Raw genomic sequence first — 25,196 nt, 5'->3', positions numbered from 1 at the left:
TCTCTGTTGGTTTTGCTTTTAAGCTAACCAATGGTAATATATTTCAGGTTAATGTAAGCTTTGTTACATAAATTAAATAAAATTCCCCCGTTTTCGTAAAAAAATTGATTTACATTGAAATCTCATTACATTCTTTGCCCTTTATAAACACAACAGCATCCTTTAGTTAAATTTACAATTGTTCTTTGTTCTTTTCTTCCCTTAGACTGCAAATGAAATACCAAATTTAATTTGACCTGTACAAAAGGATAAAGGTTCCAGCTTCCTTGTGAGTGAGTGAGGAGTGAGTGTGTGTCCGTATGTGTGTGCCACAATGGAAAATCAATTAACAATACAAATGTGAAAGGTGAAAGGACGACACGTTTGGTCGCAAAAAAATAGATAATGGAGCAAACATGTTGAGAAATCCATTCGCTCATAAAGAACATAAAAATCAATTAACTTTTTGATTTTGTTCTTTAGGGAGACAGAAGGCGAAGTAGAAGAAGTGAAAACAAACATTTGATGGCCGGTCAACTAACCAAAATCCACAACTGACAACGTCGTTGTGTAGTCGTCCTTTATAAACTAATCGCTGGCTAACAGATCCAACCAACTACGTCCATTCCAAGATTACAGAGATAGTAGAGAGCGAAAAGAAAAACAAAATAAAAGTCGACGTCACCCAGCCACATATTTGAAAAGTTCAAAAAGACAACCACAAGGCAAAGCATAGACCAGGAAATAATTCAAGTTTGAACTGCAAAAAAGGTCGAACGTACAGCCAGACAAACACCACACATTGAAGCCAAAAGCAACAGGGCAGGGGCTGAAATCAATCATTTTGGACAGCTCTTCTTCAGTAGAGGAGAGATAGACAGTAAAATAAGGATTAGCTGAGTAACAAAAATGAATAGCAGCAATAGTGATAGTACAACCACCACTACAACAACATCAGGAGCAACAGCAACAGCACCAGCATTGAATGAATTGAAAGCCAGCCAAAATCATACAGCATTTTCCACCACACAACCTCAACAACAGCACCACCATCAGTATCACCACCACCATCAGCAGCAGCAGCAGCGCAACTATTATGCACCCACACCACCCAGTGACCTCTTGTATCATCATCATGCCGGGTCTGGGTCGTCCTCTTCTCTTTCGATATCGGCAGCAGGCGGCATTGCAACGACAGCAACAACGAATCCGACGACGACCAGCAACATCATAGGCAGTGGCAGTGGCAACAACAGTTTTGGCTCAATTAACAAAATGACAGCAACAGTTGATGGTGGTAATGGTGGCAGTGTCAACAACACTACAATCGTACCAAGTACCAACACGACAAATGCCGCCATGACTACAACAACAACAACAACCAATAATGCCAACAGTAGTGGCACCTCCAACAGCACAACCACTAATAGCAGCATACTCGATTATGATAACAGGCAATCGATAAATAATGGTAGTGGTGGCGGTGGCATGGCCACAGTGGGTGGCAATCCAACTGTTGGCGGCAGTGTCTTCTCTAAGCCGCAAGAACGTTATGTCTGGGAAATGCGTGCGCGCAGTCCAAATGTAACACCAGCCAGTACCGTACTTAATTCACCAGATCTCAATACCGATATGCAGTACAGCATACATCCTCATCAGAGACAGTTGCAACAAATACGTGTTGGCCGCAGTCCGGGTAGTCAATTCGAACAGCATAATATACTGCCACAGGTGGGTGGAAATTTCCTTTAGATTTTTTTTTTGTTCACTTAACTTACACACTCTTATTTAAATTGTGGTTGGTATGCCATGTTACTTTTGTAGAGATTTGTAAAGATGTGTTTTTTGGATGTGTCCTGATTATCCTTGTGTGCCGGATTTGAATTCTATACAAGTTATAAATGTATGCATAAGAGCTTTTGTCATATTCTATGAATCTAAAAAGGCCAAATAGAGTTGCTGAGTTGTCGCTAAAGAGCTCCTCTTAAATATCCAATATATGGAATTTCCTCAATGAGCCACAAAACGACTGCTTATTCTTTTTTGCAGGTTTCGAAGTGGTTTAACTCTTTCCCACAATTTACTCATTCCGGTTCCAATGTTGCGACACTTCAGCTGGTCTTGACACGTTTTCCTCTTGTTCTTTTTTACCAACCGATTGATCCCCACTGTAAGTTTAATGACCCTGCAATCAGTAAGATTGGAACGACGGAACTCATCATGCTCAATCGTTGATGACATCTGTCTAAACTAAACTTCTTTTTCGCTGAGCTTGATACTCCTTTTCAAGCCAGAAATATGTTACAACATGGTTTGCGGAGATCAAAATACAACAACACAAATTACCCCAAACTTTTTGGGGTTACCTTTGACAGAATTTTTAAGCCTCAGCTTTCTAGGGTGTTTGCCTCTTTTAAAGCGATAGGTCGGTCTGTGGTTTGCTATATTTGCCCCAGTGTGGTTTGCGAATACTAGTGCTAGACATTGGTAGAGTATCTAGACCCGTCTGAATAATGCCTTGAAAACTGCAGGAGGGTATCTGCTCATGGCACCAGTGGACCATCAACATGAGGAGATGAAGGTTTTTACCTTATGTCAGCATAAACCTATATGCCTCGTAGCAGTACCTGTTGTTGCAAACCAATGGTATGGTGAATAATGTAGAGAGGGCGGCCAAAAGTTATTAGAGAAAACCTATAGATCAGGAAGTCTATCAGGCAGGTCTGAATAGCATTCATATCGATGTCGTCACAGATATTACAATTACTTACCTCATTAATGTTGTCCTCTCAGACAACACCCCATTTATTGCAGCTGAAAAACGTCTGATTGGTTCGAATTGGGCTCGAATTTATAAAGATGTGCGAAACCTCTGTCCTTTGTGTGATACATACCCGCACACTATAATCAGATTAGGAGAAATCAAGACGCAGAATGTATTGCTGCTACAACAACAACAACGTTATTTCCTTAGTCCCGCTGTCTCTGAAATTCTGGCCTTATTTCCCTCATTTGACCTGCAGGTGTATGTCTAATGCTTTCAGAGGTGATGATGTAACGAAAAATTATTTTTGCCACCTGAGCGTGAAGCGTTTTTGTGTAGTTCCCCAAAGCGACTGTTATAACTCTCTGATATCTGAAATCGAGCTACGACTATGGGTAGATTTTGGTTTGGTTTAAGGATGGACAGTTACCGGACACTTGGGAGCAGCTTTACTGGGAGACCTTTGTTCTACTGTGTTCATCCCCGGAAAATAATAATTGGGAGGGAAGGGGAAAGATAGAGAGTGAAATGGAAGAATGGTTTGTAAAGTTGTTTTGCCTAGCCAAGAGATGACTATGACAAAATCATAGATGATAATGAGGCATATCTCTGAGTAGAACGATGCAGTTTCTACCTCCCACCTAGCAAATAGCCTATATCTCCATTAGATAACATGTGACAGTTGCTCGAAACTTACTAATATTTCAATGATCACCCAGTCAAAGCAGGGGTGAGAAAACTCCTCCCTACATCAGGCGAAGTTGTCTTAATGGAACTCTCTCCGAAATCCAGCCAAAGCATGGGTGAGAGAACTCCTCCCTCATGGCGTACTTCTGGCGAAGTTGTCTTAATGGAACTCTCTCCGAAACTAGAATTGATTATCATTTTTTAGGATCCTATCAATCCATGCAATCAGAATAGAGGAAATACCAGAGCATTATGGATCGACTCGAGCTTCAAATTGTTGAAAGCCCTCCCTATATTAAGGAAAGCGGCCAATATAAAGTTGGAGTTTTCCATATTCTTCCCAATGTAATCGACAACTTTGTTTAAGGCAATCTCCACTCTCCTACCTTTGACATAAGAGTGCTGCGATAGGCTTATTGCTAGTGAATTCAAATTTGAACGAATTTTCAGGCCCTGTAACCTTTCTAAGGTCTTGAGAAGAAAGGAAGAAAGGTATATAGTCATCGGGCAATGCGACTTGGTTTCCCAGCTTTAAGAATATGGGTCAGCGCTATCTCGTTCCACAGACAGGGTACGAAATTAAAAGACAAGACTTTCAGATTTTCTACATGATTGGCAACACCGCCTTCATATAGTCAACACTAACTCTAGGATCAGAGGACTTATTAGTTTGGGGTCATTAAAAAGTATTCTACGTAATTTGGAAGCCTTATCCACTACCTCTATGGACTCACAAAAGCTGGTCCAACATATACATTTAGCCTTCTTTAACTCGATATAAGCTTATAAGCAAGGAGGACTATATCCTTGCTGTTTTCTGAAATATTGTCTTAGTTCACAAACAGGCTGGGATCTCCTCCCGGGGTAGGTGATTGGAAAGGATTTTTCACAGCTTGAACGAAAAAAAATTAAGACAACATTCACATCTCTCTCTGCGTCATTGGATGATTGCACACCACGAGGTTAATATTTCAACTCTGACCGTAAGAAAATTGAATTTGGCCCAGTCCGCTCCCTTAATTTTCAGACAATTTTTATATTTCGATTCCTTTTCTGTTATATAAATCCTATTATTACACATGACTTATAATTCTATTCTCATCTTTTAATCTTTTCTTTTTTTACAATTCCATTACAGGGTCTTGCCTCTCCTGGCTCTCCGACAGATGTGGGCAAAGCCGATGGACACTGTTTGCGTGATGGTGAAATTGTCGTCTTCGATGACATCGATACAAATTGGATGAATAAATCGAATAATTCATATTCGTCCAATCATTCCTCAGGTCAGCATCATCGTGGTGATTCATTTCACGGCAATGAAGATATACTAAAAGTGACAAAAATGATAGGTCAATTGCCGATAGCTGAGTATGAGGGATCACCACGGCGTTTTGGCAATCAACAACAGGGCACCCAAAAATCCGGTAGTGGTGGTGGAACTACAACAACCGGTGGAAGTATTTTACCAAAAAGGCCACCCGGTTTTCCGCAACGTGTCTCGCCCATGGCTGTGTTAACACCCCAACAGCAGCAGCAACAACATCAGGAAGCTGCCCATGCACGGCATCAACAAATGCAACAACAGCATCAATTTTATGCCCAGGCCACCAGTAGCGGCAGTTGCAGTAATGCTTCATTTTTTAACAACGATACCGCAAGCAACAACAAATCATCGCCAATTGGCAATCTAATCGATATAGATGGTGATGGTGATATCTTAAATTCGTCCACAAATCAATCGCAAAGTTCCAGTCATGAATCAACGAAATCGAAAGTGAAAACGCCAACATTCGATTATCTCTATGAATTCTCAGAGACACGTAAAGTTTTGGAGGATTTCTTCAAGGGCAACAACGATGATGAGAAACGTTTTACGGATTTCACAGAGAGTGGCGATGACATGGGTAGTTGTGTAAGTTGTGGAGGCAATTTGAAATGATAATGATTTTACATTAATATGTGTTGTTTTTTTTAATAGGACACCCATCATGAGTACACCAGCCAATTTGGCCAGACACCTGACGAGGACTTACATATCGAACAATCGTATATTGGACAACGTTTAGCTAGAATACCCAAAGAAGAATTATACCTGGTACATCGGTCACCCAAGAAACAGGTATGGTATATATTCTAAAAATCACCATGGATGTACTGTAGCTTGACCTAGAAAAGAACCGTCATATCATTGTCTTTCAGGACGATTAGTGGCTTAACTCTTATGTTAGGTTAGGTTGCAAAAAAGGGCGAAGCGATCGACACATGTCCTGGTGACATACACTTAAACCAGTACATGCCTGTTGTGCGCTCTAGACTAAAAGGTCGTTGAAAGAAGATGGTCCCATTATTGAATGGATTGATAGGATGCCAAAAAGCAGGATAATCTGTACTTGGTGTTGATAAGTGCTAGAAATATTCGAACTATTTCTTTGGTTAGGTTAAAGGATGCGTGGTTGTGTAAACAACCACTCCACTCGGTGACCTATTGGCCCATTGTGTTCATCCTAATTTAAAGAAAATGGAAGAATAAAATAACGAAGGGGAAGGAAACGAATAGTGAAGATCTTCCAAGGGACCATAACAATGGTCTGGGAGCAAACCCCGCAGACTGAAATTGGGCTATGTACAAGAAAACTTAAAGTAGGCAAATTTACGATGTCAGTACAGGATGGAGTGATGCTGGCTCTCATCGAAGAAAATGACAGGAGATGACTCTTGGAAATCGGTAGCAAGGTATCTAAGTCAATCTGGTGGGCAATAATGCCTATTGCGGTAGGCATTTTACTGGTAATTTCCCTAAAAATGCGATAACAGCGGTTTTAGCTATAGTAGACTATTATTGAGGAAGAAGGCGAGGTAGAGACGATGGAACACATACAATGTAGATGTACCATGTTATCAAACAGGAAGCATAGGCTATTTGGTTGGTGGGGGGAGGTAGAATCTCGAACGTTCTTCTCACACGTAGATTCCATCATTCTATAGAGGTTTGTTAAAAACATCTCCAGGCTAGGCAACCCTTCCTTCTTAGCAATACATCTCTACAAATCTTTATTTTTTCATCTATATCTTTCCATTTCCTAGAACAAAGGTCTCTTAGCCTAGCATCTACTGACTTGTTAAACCTAACCTAACGTAACGTAACGTAGTCGTAATACTTTCCTGGTATAGGGTATTTGGAGTCGATCTAGCGATATCCGTCTGTCTGTCTGGTACCTCCCTCATAAAAAGTTGAAATTTTCAAAAAAAAAAAAAAAAAAAAATGCTCAAATTTTGCTAATTCTAAAATTTGCATTAGTGCAAGGTCAGGTGCGAAAACAGACTATATCGGTCCAGTACCTCCTCCACAAAGGGCCTACATTTTGACTAATTATAATTATATAAAATTTGATATAAGAGTCCGATTGTCTTCATATTACACACATCACAATATCTTTATTAATCCAGAGTCGGGTGTGAACATGGAATATATCGGGTCAAATTTTTGAATATTCATGAAGCTCATACAACACGAAATTAACATCCGGTTCCATTCAGACTTGGCACATCTCAAATGGTAGAGATTGGACCATTCCTTCTGGTACCTCCCCCACAAAGGGTTGAAGTTTTGAATGAGCAAACGTTCATAAAATCCGAAATAAGCATCCGGTTCTCTTCATACTTCACACAACCCATTATTTCTACTAACTCAAGATCTGCCGTGAAGATGGGATATATCAGTCCACTCCTTCTCCCGCAAAGGGTCAAAATTTTGAATATCCATGAAGCTCACGGCACGAGGAGGAATCAACATGCGATTCCATTCAGACTTAATACATCTCAATATTTCCATCAACATCTCAATATTCCATCTGTAATAGAGATGTTAGAGATCGGATCATTTTTTCCGGTGCCTCCCCTAAATAGGGTTCTAGGTTTTTAGGAACAAATTTTTTTGCTAAGTGCAGATCTGTTGCAAGGATGATATATATAAGTGAACCCCTTTGGTACCTAATCCACAAAAGGGTCACAATTTTCAATACTTTTATCGGTCATAATTTGCGAGACAAGTCATCGATTCCTTACAACTTGCTATATCTAAAAATTTCTCTCAACCAGAAACCTGAGATGAATATGGAATTAATGTTTTGGCATAAAATTGGGTACAAATGTTTGGTTTCCTTCTATTTTTGACCATACCACTATTTTTTATCTGTATTAGATAAAGTATGGAAATGGAATACTTCGATCACCTATATCTGGTACCTTAAAATTTTCTAAAAAATATTACATATCTCGTATAAAGTGAATGAAGTAACCAACATAGTCCAAACCTGGCACGTCACAATATTATATACGAAATGGACAAACCTACTCCATTGAAGGTCAACAATTTCAGTAATCATAACAGAAGTCAAAATATATTTAAATAATTGAACATTTGTTGAGGTTTTACATCTTTCGGCAAAACCGTCTCATGTCAAATTGATGTATTCCGGAATCACTTGAATTCGTAATATAACTACTTTTTTTTAACCCAATTAATGTTTAATTTATTTCGAAAATGTCGCAAAATAAAACTGTTTTTAGTAAAGCTGTTTTTTACCCAAAAGACAAAAACTGAGCAGTCTGGCTATATACACAGACGGATCCAAGATGGATGAAGACACAGGCGCTGGCGTATTCTGCCATAATCAAATTGTGACTATATATGTCAATAGTCCGGCGGCCGATCAAGTGTCATGGATGTCGATTTATCCATTCTTGATTGCAGGAAATCCCTCTGGGAATTAAGGGACTTTGTTAGGTTTTGTTGTGGCCCAGGACATAGCAATGTATCGACTGATCTACCAACTGATGAGACGATCAAACCATCGATAAGCTATTATGTTAGCCACTTGTAAACGTTTTCGTCGAAGAAGCTGTTAGAAGATTTCAATTGGAAAGTATCAAGAAGGACATTGTCCCTCCTAACAATAAGTATCGCAGTAGGAGTATTAACTAACCACTGCAGTATCAGATATCTGTCCTCAAAATGGGATAACAGTGGTCCTCACTGCAGTAGTCCATATGAAGATGAAGAAAGGCGCAATTGAAAACCTACTTTGCAGATATGGGCTTTATCAAACGGGAGACATAGGATATTTGGCAGGTGAGAGATAGAATTATACCAGGAAGAACACAATGGATCAGAGGGTTCCGAGTGAAACGGCTGCCGACTACTGTGCACGTCCTTTGACCTAACTTAACCCATCTCCTTTTTTAAAGATTCGAAAATTAAAAAAAAAACTTTCAACGATTTCTTCTAAGTAACATTGCAGATTGCATTATCAAATATACGGCTTTCTAGTCGTATCACCTTCTTTTGAAAACATAATTTCTTTCAACCAAACTGATGTAGTTCGGAATTACTTGAACTTATGATCGAACTTCCTTTTGGGGCCTTTATTGGGAAAATCTTGCTAAAAAAGGTTTCAGTTAGGATGTTTAATACCCTTTCAAAACGGCCTTTCGAACGGTTGCGGAGACAAAAACAGGCGTATAACTATTTACGGAACTATATCAAAACATCAACTTAATCCCATTTCAATAACAATTTTTTAATATATAATTATACCTGAGTAAGATTTCCAAGGCATTTGCTCAATATTACCCGACATCACTTGAAATAGATTTTTTTTTAATTTGTAGTCGATTAAGAATTTGTACTCTGGCCCAACTTGAGTTCTTCTAGATGTCACAAACATTCTAAGAAAATCAATATACCCTCTTTATCTTAAGGTAGAGGACACAAAATGACAAAATTCTCCTCTATTTTGGTCCACCCTTAACCTTAGCAAGCAATTCATGTTATTCGAAAAATTCGTGGATTTTCATTCCAACATGTGTGTGCATTTTTCTGTGTTCCGATGAATTGTCAAGTGTGCTATAAAGGCGGCGTTAGCGCAGGGGAAATGCACAAATTATGTATTTTTAGACCTCAAAGCCAATGGTGGAAAACTTGTGCGTCGCATTTTCTCTTTTGTTCTTTTTGTCTTGTTTTGAAACATTTCTTTCAATGGTTGGCATTTTTTTTTCTCTATTTATTTTTAACATACAATTTTATTTCCAGAAACAAATGGCAACGACGCAGCAGCAGCAGCAACCACAACATCAACATTCTCATCCTCATCAGCAGCAGCAACATTCCACTTCTTCTTCTTCGCAGCAGCTGCCGCAGCACCAGCACAATCAACACCACCAGCCATGTGACAATATTCTCTACAATGACAACAACGACATTGAATTGTATATCGATTCGAATAGTCGAAGCAGTGGTGATTTGGCTGACACAGAATTGGAAGCAAATTTACGACATCATTCGCGTAATTTCACACTGTCTCCGGAGACAACGGATTACGACTCGAATTGTGGCGATTTGGATAGTCTGTCGAATGATATCAATTGTACCACAGATTATGGCAAACTTTACACTAGCATGCCAGTGCTAGAGGACGGTCTTTCGAGTGGTCACGCATCCGATACAGAAAATAATTGTCAAAAATACGATTCGAACGGTGGTGGTAGTGGCAGTGGCAGCGGTGAGGGTGGTGGTGGCGAGGGTTGTGGCAGCAGCAGTAATAACGGCAGTGGCAGTGGTCATCACGACGAGAGCATGGATTTCAATGAAAAACTACAGCAACAGGAAATGTTGGAGCAAAATAAATACAATAATAGTTTAAAGCAAGAGTGCATGGATAATAATTGTAGTGCTAATAATTTAATTACCAATCTGGTGGATGTTGGTGATGATGATGACGGCGAGCATGAGGGCATGATGATGAGTGGACGTCTCAGTGGCAATGGGTTGGGTGGTGGTAGTGGCGTTGGTGTTGGTGTTATTGGTGGTTTAAGTGGTCTCTGTCTTACTGGCGATGGTGACTATAAACAACAACAACAGCATCAACCACATTGTTTGGACTTAATAAATACCTCAGATAATAATTGCTGTAACAATGATAGGTCTCTGTATGAGCCAATTTACGCCACAGTCAATAAACAACATCATCATCAACAGCAGCAGCAACAACAACAACAACAGCAGCATCAACAATCTCCTCCACCACCACCTGCACCACAACCACACCGTCCACAGCTACAGCAACAATTGCAGCAGCCACAATCACAACAATCACGCCATCTAAAACACCCCGGTCGTGCGGAATCAGTTGAAATCCAAGAAGCTATGAAAGAAATACGCTCCGCTCTACAACGAGCTAAAACTCAACCAGAAAAATTGAAATTTTGTGATGAAGTTCTACCACCCGATCCAGAGTCGCCCATATGGGTACCACGTAAAAACAATGAAGATTGTAATGTCATTAATTCGGAGGGTGGCGAAATTATTGGCTCAACACTGCTGGTGGATTCCAACAAAGTTCAATGTGATGAAGAGGAACCCGATACTGACCTGGAAACGGATCGTTTGTTGGGACAACAGCGCAACGATGAACAGGATTTCTTTGATGATAAGGTAAGAGGGGAGAGAGAAATCAACTTTAAAATTTGTGAACAAATTGGTGTCAAGAAGGTCCAAACATTTCTTTTAGATGAAGAACTTTAATAGGTCTTCTGACGATGGGAACCTTTAGAAGAACATTTCAAAAATCCTCTACTTACAGAATACCACTTAAATCTCATATGGAATATCTTAAGAGGCCCTTTTGCATATAGGCAACTTTTATTAGAATGTCTCTGCAAAATTACTCCTGCCTGACATTTAAAACTCATTCCTTCTATGGAAGACCTTCAAAAAGTGTTCTGTCTTTTGAAAAACTTAGAACAATAATTTTTCTAAAGAAAAACTCTTAAATATACTCTGTTTCTATAGATAAACCCTTTTAGGATATTTTTTTATTAGGACCTTAAAAAGACTTATACTCACAGAAGACCTTTAAAGGTTTGTTTTACGACGTGATCATATAAGGAAGAATATGTAGTTGTGATAGTAGAGATATTATTGCGAAAAGAAGGAAAGGTTTGTAGAAATGTTTGACGGGATATACGACTGAGAAGAATGTTAAGGTTTATAAATTCCATCAGCTTAATAGCCTTTATCTCCTGTTGGATAACATAGGATATCCGTATTGTAGGTATTCGATCGTCGTTAACTATTCTTCACCCTCACACAGTCTAGAGACCACTATTATCCCATTTTGAGGTCAGATTTCTGATGCAACTATGGCCCGTCAATCCTAACAACCAGGGGAGTGGGAGCCTGCTAAATGGTGAACAATCTCTAAGCCGGAGTTGGTCTACATTCCATCATCTGGTATGTGGGGTAGCCTGTTGTCCTTTCTGTGATCCTCTCATCCCCCTCTGTATGGCGTTGGGTAGGTGTCAGTGATTGTTCACTACCACCTAAATCCTTACAATCAAGAAAGTGGGCGCCTGTTAGAATCTGAGGAATCTCTAAGCCAGAGTTGGCCCACATACCATCACCTGGATTTATACTGCCTATGGGATTGTGGTCCTTAGACAGTATTTTACGAAATCTGCAAGCATTATCCACTCCCTCTATAGACTCACAAAAGCTGATCCAAAATCTACATTTAGCCTTTTTATACCCTCCACCTTGGAAAGGAGGGTATATTAACTTTGTCATTCCGTTTGTAACATCCTTAAATATTCGTCGTAGACCCCATAAAGTACATATATTCATAATCAGCATAAAATTCTAAGTCGATTTAACGATGTCCGTCTGTCTGTCCGTCTGTCTGTCCGTCTGTCTGTCTGTCTGTCTGTTGAAATCACGATACAGGCCACATTATTTGACGTAGAGCGCCAACATTTAGCAGAGCTATTTGCATTGTGTCTAGGATGGTTGGTATTGAAAATGATGATATATCGGTCCACGTTCTGGTATAGTCCCCATATAACGGTACCTCTCGATATTCGGTATTTTGATGGTTATTGCCACATTTTTTCACGGATTTGTCTGAAAATTGGTATTTGTAGGTCATAACGGGTCCCTGTACGTATGGCAAAACATTGCATGTATAAGTCCACGTTTTGGTATAGCCCCCATATAAAGGTACCTCCCGATATTCGGTAATTTGAATATTTTTGCCACATTTTTTCACGGATTTGTCTAAAAATTGGTATTTGTTGGTCATAATGGGTTCTAGCTTCGGTAGCGAAACATTGCATGTATGGGTACACGATTTGGTATAGCCCCCATATAACGGTACCTCCCGATATTAGGTATTTTTATTGTTTTTGCCACACTTTTCCACTGATTTGTCTAAAAATTGGAATTTGTAGGTCATAATGGGTCCTAGTTCGTGTGGCGAAATATTGTATGTATAGGTCCACGTTTTGGTATAGTCCTCGTATAACGATACCTCCCGATATTCGGTATTTTGATGATTTTTGACACATTTTTTCACGAATTTCTCTGAAAATTGGTAGTTGTAGATCATAATGGGTCCCGGTTCGTGTGGCGAGTCATTGTAATTATAGGTCCGCGTTTTGGTATAGCCGCCATATAAGCGTACCTCCCGATATTCGGTAATTTGATGATTTTTGCCACATTTTTTCACGTATTTGTCTGAAAATTGGTATATGTAGGTCATAATGGGTTCTAGCTCCATTGGCGAAACATTGCATGTGTAGGTCCACGATTTGGTATAGCCAATCATATAATGCTACCTCCCAATATTCGGCATTTTAATGGTTTTTGCCACGTTTCTTCTAATGTTTCCTTTACCCTAAGGTGGAGGGTATTAAAAGTTTGGCCCGGCCGAACTTAATGTTTTTTTACTTGTTTCAATTAACTTCTGTCAAAAACATGAAGTCTTCCTTACAGTTTTGATGGTCCTGTTATATGATCTCACACCGTAAGAGATTTGAATTTGCCCCAGGTCTGTTTTTTTTTGATCCTCTATAAGATTATTGTTTAACTCCTCATATAGCCATCTGAAAGAATATAATTTTGTGATCTTGAAAAGGAACATTTTTCATATTTCTTTTCAGTTTTCAGTTGCTAAAAGCAGATTCGTTCATATTGGAGAGGTTTATGTCAATGCCTGCACCCCTCTTACGTAGTTCTGAAAAGTTGGACCTCTAACAGGCCTTTTGTCTATGGAAAAACCTACAAAAGGACTTATATTTCAAGAAAACCTATTGCAAACCTAAGATGTTCTGCCTATAGAACACCTGTAAAAGGTCATATTTCTTATTCTACTGGTTTAAGAAGACGGATAAAAGACATTATAGAAACTATGTAAAATATCTCAGAATGTTCTTCTGTCTATTTAAGACATTTGTAGTGTTTTCTGCCTATCGAAGACCTCTAAAAGGAGAGACATTTTAAAAGTAATCTGTTTGCAGAAAAAAACCTTAAAAGGTCATATTTTGTAAAAGTGATTATAAATGGCTTATATAAAGGTCTTCTTTAAATAAAAAGACTTAAGAAGCAAGTTTGAGATTTACCCCTAAATATTTTCCCCTGTCGTAAAAATTAATATATAATTGCTTTTAAGCTACATAATAATATTAAAATAATATTGTTAAAACACTCATCTTGATTATGACAATAAAATAAATATAACATTACAATCGATTGTGGTTTGCTATAAAGAATATGTCTACCTATAAAAAGAAAACAATGTGGTGAAGCTGAAATTCTTTCTCACTCGACGGTATATTAATTTTTTTAAACAAATTCTAATGCATTTATATCAACATGCAACGATTTCATTTTATTTTTCGTTTCTATTTTCAGACAATATGGCCCAAAACCTCGCGCATTGGTTCTACCATCAATTCCAGTGATCATTCACCAACCACTTCGGATATTGCAAAAACATTGCATGTTAAACCACAATTCTCCTCGGCCACCATACGTCAGGGCATTGGTACATCTTTGACACCCAATTCGCCGGAGCATTGTCAAATGGTGGGCGGTACCGAGATACCGATGACAACACCCGAGAAAATAACCTATACCAAAAGTCCAACGGGATCCATTAAATCCCTTAAGGATTCAGCTAACAGTGATAAAAAAGCAAAATCTCGCAACAAAGAGGGTAAGTGTTTAACAGATGTTTTGCAGATGATGTGTGACTGTCGCAAAAAAAAAATGCTTAATGAAATTTCAATGTATTCTCTCTTATCTTCTTTCTACATTGTTTTCTGTCTGTTCTGTTCTATTTTGCACGCAATCATAAATTTGCCCCTACCACCACTTATAAAACACACATAATATGTTTGTGATCTTTGTGGTGGTGATGGTGGTGTTGATGTGTATGAATTGGATGTAAGTTTCTAACAAAATATATTTGGTAGATTTTTTTAGTTCTTTATTTCGAAGAGCAGTCTCCCCAGGGAAGGTCCATATAACTTATAAAAATTAGGGCATAATATTAGGTTATGGTATTCAAAAATTAAGAATCAACAGAATTAACTGAGGTCTTCGCCGTTGGCTGAGTAGAATACAGGCAGTCCTGGATTGCGGACCGGACTGTCCAAATAATAAAAATTTGAGTATATAACGAGTCAGGACATACAAAGATTAATTTCAAATCCTTTTCGGGAGAGAACCAACTAGAAAAAAATTAAATTTTCTATGTAAAGTATACAAATGATACAAGTGTAGAGATTTCAGAGAGGCCGGTCCTCCAGGGTCCATTCTTTATTGCATTCTTTTGCTGTTTAAAATGTGAGAAATATACGTTTGGAGTCAATGACATTTAGATTATGTGTTTGTATTGGCTTATTGGTGATCATGTGATGGAGACAGACGGCACGGTGTACGTCGATCGACGGCTCGATGATATTCGGATATGGATGTATGCAGCTTTGTGTATTGACGTTGATGAAGTCGGCTTCATACTATACGTCTGGGCAATAGCTTTACGATGTGGACGGCCAGATGTATGATCATGTTTAAGTTATTGAAGTAACAATCGGGTTGTAATATGGTGCAGTCTACTGGACGTGCTCAGTTTAATGTCATCGGCTAGGTGACAATAAGGTTGTATTATTCTGGTGCAGTCTGTTTGACGTGTTTAGGTTAATGAAGTAGGTTTAGAGTATTCGAAGTCGGCTTGATGAAAGCGATTAACTGGGTAGATGAAGTCGGATAGACGACTTGATGATAGTTGGCTCGATGATATTCGGGCTGTTGTAGTCGATATTTTGTATTTGGGCTGATGAAGTCGGCTTGATAACAGATGACTGGGTGTAAGAGCCCATTAAATGTTATTCGAATTATACGAATTAACGCCTAGCCCAGTATTCGGGCCATTAACAACTACAGTATAAATGTAATCCTGCGTTCAGGAAAATAAAGGATGGTGCAGTCGTCGTCTGCCCAGCGTGTTTCTACGCTGTATCTCTTGATTTTTCCTGCCAAACCTACACAACTCTCTCCTGAAGATCTTTGGATAGGTAGATGAATTTAAAAAAAAAAGAGTTAGAACCCGATTGACAGAAATTAACACGTTGTTGTTGTAGCAGTTCCAACTGCTGCGTCCCTTCTGGCTCATCTCAATCCGGTCCAGCATCAAGAAGGACACAACCTGTATAGGTGTCCACAACAATACTGGAGTTAGTTGAATAAGTTTGGCTGGACAGTGAAATAGATGCGGTGTGTCATGTGGGCCTTCTTTACATTGCTGTCAATCCGGTCCCAATGCAAATTAAGGCGACTGCATCACCCGGATATTAATTGTGCAAAATCAAACGGTTTTGTCCAGGCAGCTCTCGATTTTCAGCAGCGGGTTTAAAGGCTGATGGTCTCCTAGTACGGTATTCCCTCTATAATCCTCCATGACTTCTGAAATGGGAATGATTGCCATTCAGAGTCTATCTCTTATACCTCTAACTCTCTCTCTCTATCTAAATCACGAAGGCCTTTCCTAAGGTGCAAAGGCGGTGGTTGCATATCCAGCTGGTGTTTGGGATGGCTCTGTTTGTAACACCCAAGCGTTTATTGAATTGTCAGCATTTTATTATTCTGTTGCTCCGAAACATCTATTCCTGTTACAACAACCACGTCTGAGAAAATATTTAGAGTTTCTGACGCTCACATAGCCTTTGTCTCCTGTTCAATAGCTCTATTTCTTCTGATACTACAGATGCCTAAGGCGATTCCTAGACTTTACCAACAAATTAATGGAAGGGAATAGATTTATCTTCTCGATATTGTCAGCCAGATAGCCTTCTTTCCAAGTACCATCTCCCGCCAACTTATTAGATTACAGTCATTCCGTTTGTAACACCTCGAAATATACATTTTAGACCCCGCAAAGTATATATATTCTTGATCAGCATAAAATTTTATGTCGATTTAGCCATATTCGTCTGTGGAAATCACTGTAGCTTCCGAACGAAATGAAGGTTGATAGAATTTTACTCAAATGTATATTATGTCTGCATGACTTTTGGTATTGAAAATGGACCATGTAGGTCCACGTTTTGGTATAGCCCCGATATAACGGTACCTCCCGATATTCGGTATTTGGATGATTTTAGGTATATTATTTACCGGAATTGTTTCAAATTTGGTATTTGAAGTTCGTAATAAATACTACAGCCTATGACAGACCCCATGTAATGGTACCTCCCTATATTCGGTATTCACCGAAATGTTTTTCAAGTTTCGCATTTGAATATTGTAATGGTTTATGACAAAAGTTTCCTATGCAGGTCCACGTCGCGTATAGACCCTAAAATAACGGCTACATTCGGTATTTTTAGGATTTTAAGAGAATTTTTAACAAATTTTATTTTTATTTGAATATTGCCAAATTCGTTCCATATGGTGGAGGGTATTTAACCTACAGCTTTTTTACTTGTTAAAACAGTTGAAAAAGATACCTGTCGGTAGATTCGGCAACCCCTAAGTGTAAAAGTTGATGGACCCATATTACGATTGTCAGCTTCCCCAAGGGCTTAGGCTTTTATTCAATAACCGTTATTGCTACTATTCCGATATATTTGATCATATGAAAATTATCTTGGCGGGAATCATTTTTTTTTTTTTTTGACTACTGGTATTAGTATTTTATAATTGTGAGCAATCATTTCCTTAAACAAACTATTTTCTTTATGTATTTCAACTTCTTTAGAAACCACTCAATTCTCATTTTGTTTGTCTTCAAATTCGTAGGCTGTTTCTTGGATCCGGCAGTATTAATCGAAGGTGTTCTATTTCGTGCCCGTTACCTTGGCTCCACACAATTGGTGTGTGAGGGACAACCCACAAAGTCCACACGAATGATGCAGGCCGAAGAGGCAGTGTCACGCATTAAGGTAAGTATTCGGAGGATGGTGGGGGTCATACCGACCCACTCCTCCCTCCCTCCCTCTCATTTAATAAATGATACTGTTCATTGCATTCTTCTATTCCTTTTTAATGCACGGCTAGCCTCTATATAAAACGAAACCAAACATAAATTAATTAAATCTTTATAATAAAACATTTGTTTTTTTATACAAAAATTTCCCTTCTATAACAAAAATGCTGCTATAACATTGTTGAATTTGAATTTGCTTGATTGAATTAGGCTTTGGTAAGTTCATAATATGATAAAAATATAACCTATTCTTCTTTAACCCATAAAAATGTTAATAATAACCCCAAACACCCCTTTTCATTCATAAATGTTGTTTGTTTGTTTGTTGTTGTTGTATTGTTTTTGGCTTTCCCCCCTAGACAAATTAGAAATTGAATATTTTTTTCTAAAATACAAAAATTTTCGTTTCGTAACCTTTTTGTAGGCTCCCGAGGGTGAAAATCAACCCTCCACCGAGGTGGATCTGTTCATATCAACCGAAAAGATTATGGTTTTAAATACCGATCTAAAAGAGATCATGATGGATCATGCTTTGCGTACCATTTCCTACATTGCCGACATTGGTGATTTAGTTGTATTAATGGCACGCAGAAGATTTGTCCATTCGGATCCTTGTAATTCCACTGGTGGTACAGGTGGAGGCAACGGCGACACATGCGATATGTCAGCTGCCAATGGCAGCACCGCCACCAATGGCAAAGACAAGGATGCCAAAGACAACACTACCTCTACAACGACCTCATCATCATCAGCATCGAATAACAAACATAATCGTACACCCAAAATGATATGCCACGTCTTTGAGAGCGACGAGGCCCAATTTATAGCCCAGTCAATAGGACAAGCCTTTCAGGTGGCCTACATGGAATTCCTCAAGGCCAATGGCATTGAAAATGAAAATCTAGCCAAAGAAATGGACTATCAAGAGGTATTGAATAGTCAGGAGATTTTCGGTGATGAATTGGAAATATTCGCCAAAAAAGAACTCCAGAAAGAGGTGGTTGTGCCCAAGGCTAAAGGTGAAATTTTGGGTGTAGTCATTGTGGAATCCGGTTGGGGCTCTATGCTGCCCACGGTGGTCATTGCAAATCTAATGTCTGGCGGAGCGGCGGCACGTTGTGGCCAGTTAAATATCGGTGATCAGCTGATAGCCATCAATGGTCTTAGCTTGGTGGGTCTTCCGCTGTCCACGTGTCAGAACTATATACGTAATGCCAAGAATCAAACAGCTGTTAAGTTTACTGTTGTACCATGTCCTCCCGTGGTGGAGGTGAAAATATTGCGTCCTAAAGCATTATTCCAATTGGGTTTTAGTGTTCAAAATGGTGTGGTAAGTACGAAGAGAGAGAGAGAGATATTCAGTCCTATTGACATAATTTTAATTATGTCCATTTTTTACAGATTTGTAGCCTTTTACGTGGTGGCATAGCGGAGAGAGGTGGAGTACGCGTTGGCCATCGTATTATTGAAATAAACAATCAAAGTGTTGTGGCAGTGCCTCATGACACTATAGTTAAGCTCTTGTCATCGTCCGTGGGAGAGGTAAGTTGAAAGTAACTGCATAATATTGTCAAAGTCGTTCACATTGAGGGACTAGTCAGAATTAATTTTAGTAAATCCAAAACGAAATAATTTCGTTTTGGGTGGGGCTTTTAGTAGTTGTCTCAATCTAGTTCAAAGTTCAGTACCAGTTCCTAAACGTATGAGCGATTTCGTAATTATACCCTACACCACAAGGTGGTCAGGGTATTATGTCTTTGTGCATTTGTTTGTAACAGGAAAAAGGAAACGAGATAGACCCATAGTTCCTTTTGATGATCTGCATATAATCACATTCTGAGTCGATTTATGCATGTCCGTACGTCCGTCCGTCTGTCCATGTATTTTTGTAAACAAAGTACAGGTCGCATTTATTGCCCGATCCAGATGAAATTTTGCACAGATCATTTGTTTGGCCCAAGGACGAACCCTATTGAAATTGGAGATAATCGGTCAAAATTTAGATATATCTCCCATATATATCTTCGTCCGATTTGCCTTTAATTGTGCACCAAACGTGTAATATCAGCCCGAATTGTATGGAATTTTGCAGATATAGCTATAGCTCCCATATAAATTGTTCATCCCATTTGTTATTTTTGTCATCCGCAGCCGTAATATGCACTCTGCAACAACAATATTTGGGGAAATATGTCAAATACAGCTCAGAAATACATTTGATAAACTTTATCGAGATCGGTTCAGATTTTTATATAGCTCCCATATATAACTTCGTCCGATTTACCTTTTATTGTGCACCAAACGTCTAATATGTGTCCAAATGGGATGGAATTTTGCACTTACGACCGAATTGAGTCTAGAAGCTAGTATGTTAAATTTGGTGAAGATCGGTTCAGATATAGCTATAGCTTCCATATATATTATTCATCCGATTTGCTATATTTGTTACCCACAACCGTAATATGCTACGGAGTGCAACAACGATATTCAGGGAAATATATCAAATTCAGCTCGGAAATATCTTTGCCAAATTGTATCGAGATCTGTTCAGATTTGGATATAGGTCCCATATATATCTTTATCCGATTTCAAATTAATTGTGCACCAAATGGGCAATACAATTCCAAATTTAAAAGATACAAATGCTTCGGCATATTTAGTCCTTAGAACTTTAAATTATAATTATAATCATAGCGCGTATGATTGCATTCTCTCATAAACAACTTTTAATTGTTATGTGGAGCTCTGCTAAATTAGCAAAGTGGTGTAGGGTATCATAAAGTCGGCCCCGCCCGACTTTAAGACTTTCTTTAATTTTTTTTTGGAAATTTCTAAATTTGTACCAAATGGAGGGTATTGAAAGTTCGGCCCGGCTGAACTTACAACTTTTTTACTTGTTTTTATATATTTTATATCACTCATGCGCAAAGTTTTCATACAAACTACCAGATTCCACGGAACTAGATAAGGAAATAGTTCGTTCAAACAAGATTGGTACAACTCTAGTTTTTAGGAATAAAATCTCACAGAAATGGATAAAATTGCATATATCCAGAAAATTCTTCTAGATAACTTTAGTTTTTCACGTTTCCAGAAAATATATACATTTTCTTTTTATGTATTTGGGCAAAACAGAAAGGTCTCGCTTAACATTTCTTGTGCACATATAACATCATAATTGAATTGAATAGTGTAGGTAAACAATAAATTCAGTTAAGAATTGGCAGTTGGTTGTCGTTAGACCCTCACAAATAAGACAAGGTGGGGAGATCTATTCCTCATATTACCTAATGATATGTATAGACGTGGAGCCTATTTATACTTGCTAATTTTTACAGTTGTTTTTACACTTTAGAATTTAAAATCTCGAAATTACTGGATACCCTGGATATCTTACAAATGGTTTCCAATTATCATTTTTATGCAGCGTACTCGATGAGGGGGGCCTTGTTGAGACAGGCGATAACTACCCATTATGTATTTGACTATAAACTATTTTCTGTATACCTCTGACTAAATATCCAAAGTCCCATAATAAATCTGGAAAATGACTAAATAAGTGATTTATAGTCCCCATTTATGTTGGAGTCCTCTGCATAAATAGTCAAACCGTGCCGATGAGGTTCAATACTTGACCTGTCATCCCTGATTGTTACAACTAACTGTATAGGTTCGAAGTAGAAGCCAAAAATGTTGCCATATGCCGTCGAGTATAGGAACTGAATGAGTTCAGAATGTGATCGTGTCTTTCCTTCAAGAGTGTTTGGCATTCTTCCTTCCTTAAAGCTAGGAGAATTTTGGGACTGCTTATAATTCAGATTGGGGAGGACTTCTAATGGCTCCGGTATTGAAAAAGCAATTTAGCTCCAAACATATTCCACCAGACCAGTAACATACATTCAATACACGGCTTATGGTCTAAGTTCCAAACTTATGCCTATGCGGTTTTTCCTATTCATTCGTAGTTGTAACTGTAACATCTACGTGTTGTTTAAAATTCTAAATTTCCTAAATTTCAATATTTAGATTTAAGAAATCAGCTTCTTTGATAGGCTGTAGTCAAAGATCTTCTGGAGTGAGTGGTATAGGTTTGACGGGCCGTTAAAAAGATGCAGTCTTGTATGCATCCCTGCACCATCCTGAACGTAATGGTACCAAAACTAACCTTGTGTGTCTAGGCAGCCGACGTTTTTTAGCTGAAATGCATAGGGTTGGACTCTGAGCACGATATTCATACTGTAGTTGTTGGTAAGGTCTCCTGTTCGCGCCTCCAAGTGCTGCCTGCTAAAGCCTTTATGAGCATGTCGCAACTTTTAAATTTATTACAAATAGCAGTAGCTTGCACGGACGATTTGAATGTGCTGTCGAATGGCACCCCTAGGATTTTGGGATAGATAGTAAATGTCCCTCGATCTGCACATTCAGCTATGTTCTTATCTCCGCAGACCATGTGATAAAGACTGTGGCCGTTGACTTAGTGGCGGATATTCAGGCGGGATTCAGATTTCTCGCGTAAAAGTAGTTGGCCAGCTCCGCGAGGTAGGTGTTCAACCAACACCATGATCGTACAATTATCCCCATACATTACTATCTCTATGTCATCTGAAATGGGCGGAATTCCGGAAAGGGAGAGACAAAACCTCCCGTAGCCAAAACCCACCTTGGTGGTGGTTATGGTAATGACACTACTCGTTCTGGTTTAGTCTTGAACTAATATGCATGGATATGATATGTTAAACGAAATCTGTGTTGATGGCCAGCAACTGCATAGCTTTATCAAATAGTGGAAAGGAGAAAAGTCCTGTATGACTCGCTTTAGCGCATATGACTCGCGGCTTCTAGAGCGATATAATACAGGGTTGCCCATATCCGACGGACCCATCTGGCAACGCCATAACTTTTGACAGAGATGTCACATCGCTTAATGACATACCGCGTTTGAAGCGTCAGTCCAAGCAGATTTTTACCATGAACCAATACACGCCACGCGAGCGCTCTGAAATTTACATTCAACAGAAGAAGTCAATTGTGAAAACTCAACGTGCTTTTAAAACATTAAAAAATGTGAGAAGTGTGCCTTCTAAGAACACCATTGAGCATTTATACGAAAAATTTTCGACTGCTAAGGCTCTTCCTAATCCGAAGAGGCCATATAAAAGTCGACCAAGGCGATCGGCCGAGAATATCGCTGCCGTACGAGCCAGTGTTGAGAGGTCCCCAAGAACATCCCAAAAACGCCGTTCTCAGCAGTTGGGCATAGCTCGGTCCACTTTGTTCACATTTGTTCCCGTACAAAATTCAATTGACGCAAAGAATGTTGCCTGCGGACAAGCCTCGTCGATTGGAATGGGCCCAAAGGTCCGTCGAATATGGGCAACCCTGTAGTTACCCACAGCGTACTCATTTCGGCCTAGCCGCTTTTTTCGCATATGGCTCAGTTGACCGGTTGACTTTCATTGTCACTTAATTTAATATGTTTGCCTCAGTCCCTCTGCCTCTGCTGAGCAATTTGGTCTTATTTCTAGTACAACCGCCAGGTTTCTAACGAACGGCTTCAGTTTTAACATGAGTTCGGCAGTTTACTAAAGCGACGCTTGGAGAACTTGGAACTGCTTATGGATACAATTTTGGGAGATGTTCTAATCCAAATTTTTACCAAGTCACATCTTTTATCAGACCGGGTGACAGTATAGTTAAATCTAGCGAACTCTGAAGGACTTGTGAAACTTTGCGTTTGTTGGCAAATGAATTGTGTCTTTATTTACATTTAAACAATTGTCATGGCCCAGTCTAATAGTCGTACAAAGCCATGCTGTATCAAATTTAATAGGGTTGGTAGAAATCTACCCTTATCAAAATTCAGCATAGGCATATGCATGAATTCCGAGGAATCTTAATCCGAAAATTTCCAAGAGTGTGGAAGAGGTGGGAATTTGCCCCTCTATTTATATAACTTTGCGATGGGAACTTTCGAATCCTTTATTTCTTTGTTTGTTTTACTTTAATAATCTGCTGATTTTTCCCGTAATTATTAATTAATTTTGTCTCACATCACCGAGTAAATGTCATTTGCCAAGTTTCCGTTTCAGGGTAGCATGGTAAAAATGTGGCATGGCAAGGCCAGCTACTCTCTTCAAAACACAATTTTTTTACAATTACAATTTTTTAAAAAATGCTATCCTCCTTTTTGTTGAAAGCCTCGCAGAAAACCTTTTGAAACAAAAGAAGGCTATGGCCTGAATTTATGGACCAAACTTTTTTGTATCCTTATTTTCATTCTTAGCAATTCGTAGTGTTTTGAAGGACTTGGACTAACCCTTCAGACTTTGATGGTTTTACTTTCTGCATTACTTTACCCGAACTATTACTAAATTGTATTCATTTTTTTTCTCATTTCTTTTCAGATTTTAATGAAAACAATGCCCACTTCCATGTTTCGTTTATTAACGGGTCAAGAGACGCCCATTTATATTTAAATATCTTAATATATTTATATATACACTCACACATACAAAAGTAATAATGATAAAATAAATTATTCAAATTAAGCTTTAAGGATCTTACGAAATCATATAATATTATTATTATTAATAGTACTAAAGAAATCTTAATTTTGTATAATTTTCACAAAATGAAAAGATGAAGAAGAAAAACCAACTACTCAAACGTAGAAAGACACGAAGAAAAAACAAAAACAAAACTAATAATAGCATATTATAATAGGCAGCAGTTAGGCAAAAACAAAACAAACTATTTATTAGAAATAAAAAAAAAAAAAACCTAAAAAATTAAACAAAGCTTTGCAGTTGAAAAAGAGGCTTTCAAGAGATGAAAAAAATATATTTGGCTCAAAAAAGCTAAGAAGAAAAACAGCTTATAAAAAACTCCCCGTTATAGAATTTATTTAATTTCACTTGAGATTATTAAAATGAAAACTACTTCGGAAAACAAATTCATTTAAAATGAATTTGTTTGAAAATAATGGCGATAATGATGATGACGAAGAGAAGATGGATTTAGTTTTATATTTCGAACAAAAAGTATTATTGAAAATTGCTCTCGTTTTTCTATTTCTCTTTTTTTAACAAAAAGATGAAAGACTGATAAAATTTTCCTTTTGTTGTGTTTAAATGGCTGCCAGCGTTTAGAGGCCATTGTAAGCCACAACAAATAGACAACAAAACGAAGAAGAACAAATCAATCATAATTTCTTAATAACAACAACAACAACAAAATACAATATAAGCGCATATTAATTTTAAGATTATTATTATAATAATAATTATTACAAAACGATCCGTGAAAAAAAATAACAGAAAAATATAATACTCACCATGATGGCCCCAGTCTTGAAAACTATTTTGAAAACTGCTGCTAATTGCATTTAGCTAACAACAACAACAACAAAATGCCCCCTAGACCATAAAAAATTACAAAAAAACAAA

At 38.3% G+C, this 25,196-nt stretch overlaps 1 protein-coding gene across 2 annotated transcripts; it reads left to right on the top strand.

Moving 5' to 3' along the window:
* Positions 1-210: 210 nt before the first annotated feature.
* Positions 211-25,196, top strand: LOC101888590 (uncharacterized protein DDB_G0283357). 2 transcript variants are annotated; one of them, XM_059119085.1, is made up of 9 exons: positions 211-1,710; positions 4,569-5,342; positions 5,409-5,549; positions 9,522-10,922; positions 14,175-14,478; positions 17,586-17,707; positions 18,176-19,081; positions 19,153-19,293; positions 24,156-25,196. In XM_059119085.1, exons 1-9 carry the CDS (start codon positions 889-891, stop codon positions 24,225-24,227), a joined length of 4,683 nt encoding a protein of 1,560 aa, XP_058975068.1. In that variant the 5' UTR covers positions 211-888; the 3' UTR covers positions 24,228-25,196. The 2 variants fall into 2 exon arrangements, with proteins under 2 accessions (XP_058975068.1, XP_058975067.1); XM_059119084.1 differs by having other exon boundaries at positions 17,565-17,707.

The sequence above is a fragment of the Musca domestica genome, unplaced genomic scaffold (genome assembly GCF_030504385.1).
Source record: "Musca domestica strain aabys unplaced genomic scaffold, Musca_domestica.polishedcontigs.V.1.1 14, whole genome shotgun sequence".
Lineage (NCBI taxonomy): Eukaryota > Metazoa > Arthropoda > Insecta > Diptera > Muscidae > Musca > Musca domestica.
The sequence above is the reverse complement of the archived record's forward strand: the minus strand, read 5'-3'. Positions and strand labels throughout refer to the sequence as shown.

What these genes read in the sequence shown, in the direction of transcription:
- LOC101888590 (XM_059119084.1), top strand. Translation starts at nt 889, where the DNA reads ATGAATAGCAGCAATAGTGATAGTACAACCACCACTACAACAACATCA. An exon ending in GCGATGACATGGGTAGTTGT is followed by an intron (nt 5,343 to 5,408) that starts GTAAGTTGTGGA and finishes TTTTTTTAATAG; the next exon opens with GACACCCATCATGAGTACAC. An exon ending in AGGCAGTGTCACGCATTAAG is followed by an intron (nt 17,708 to 18,175) that starts GTAAGTATTCGG and finishes ACCTTTTTGTAG; the next exon opens with GCTCCCGAGGGTGAAAATCA.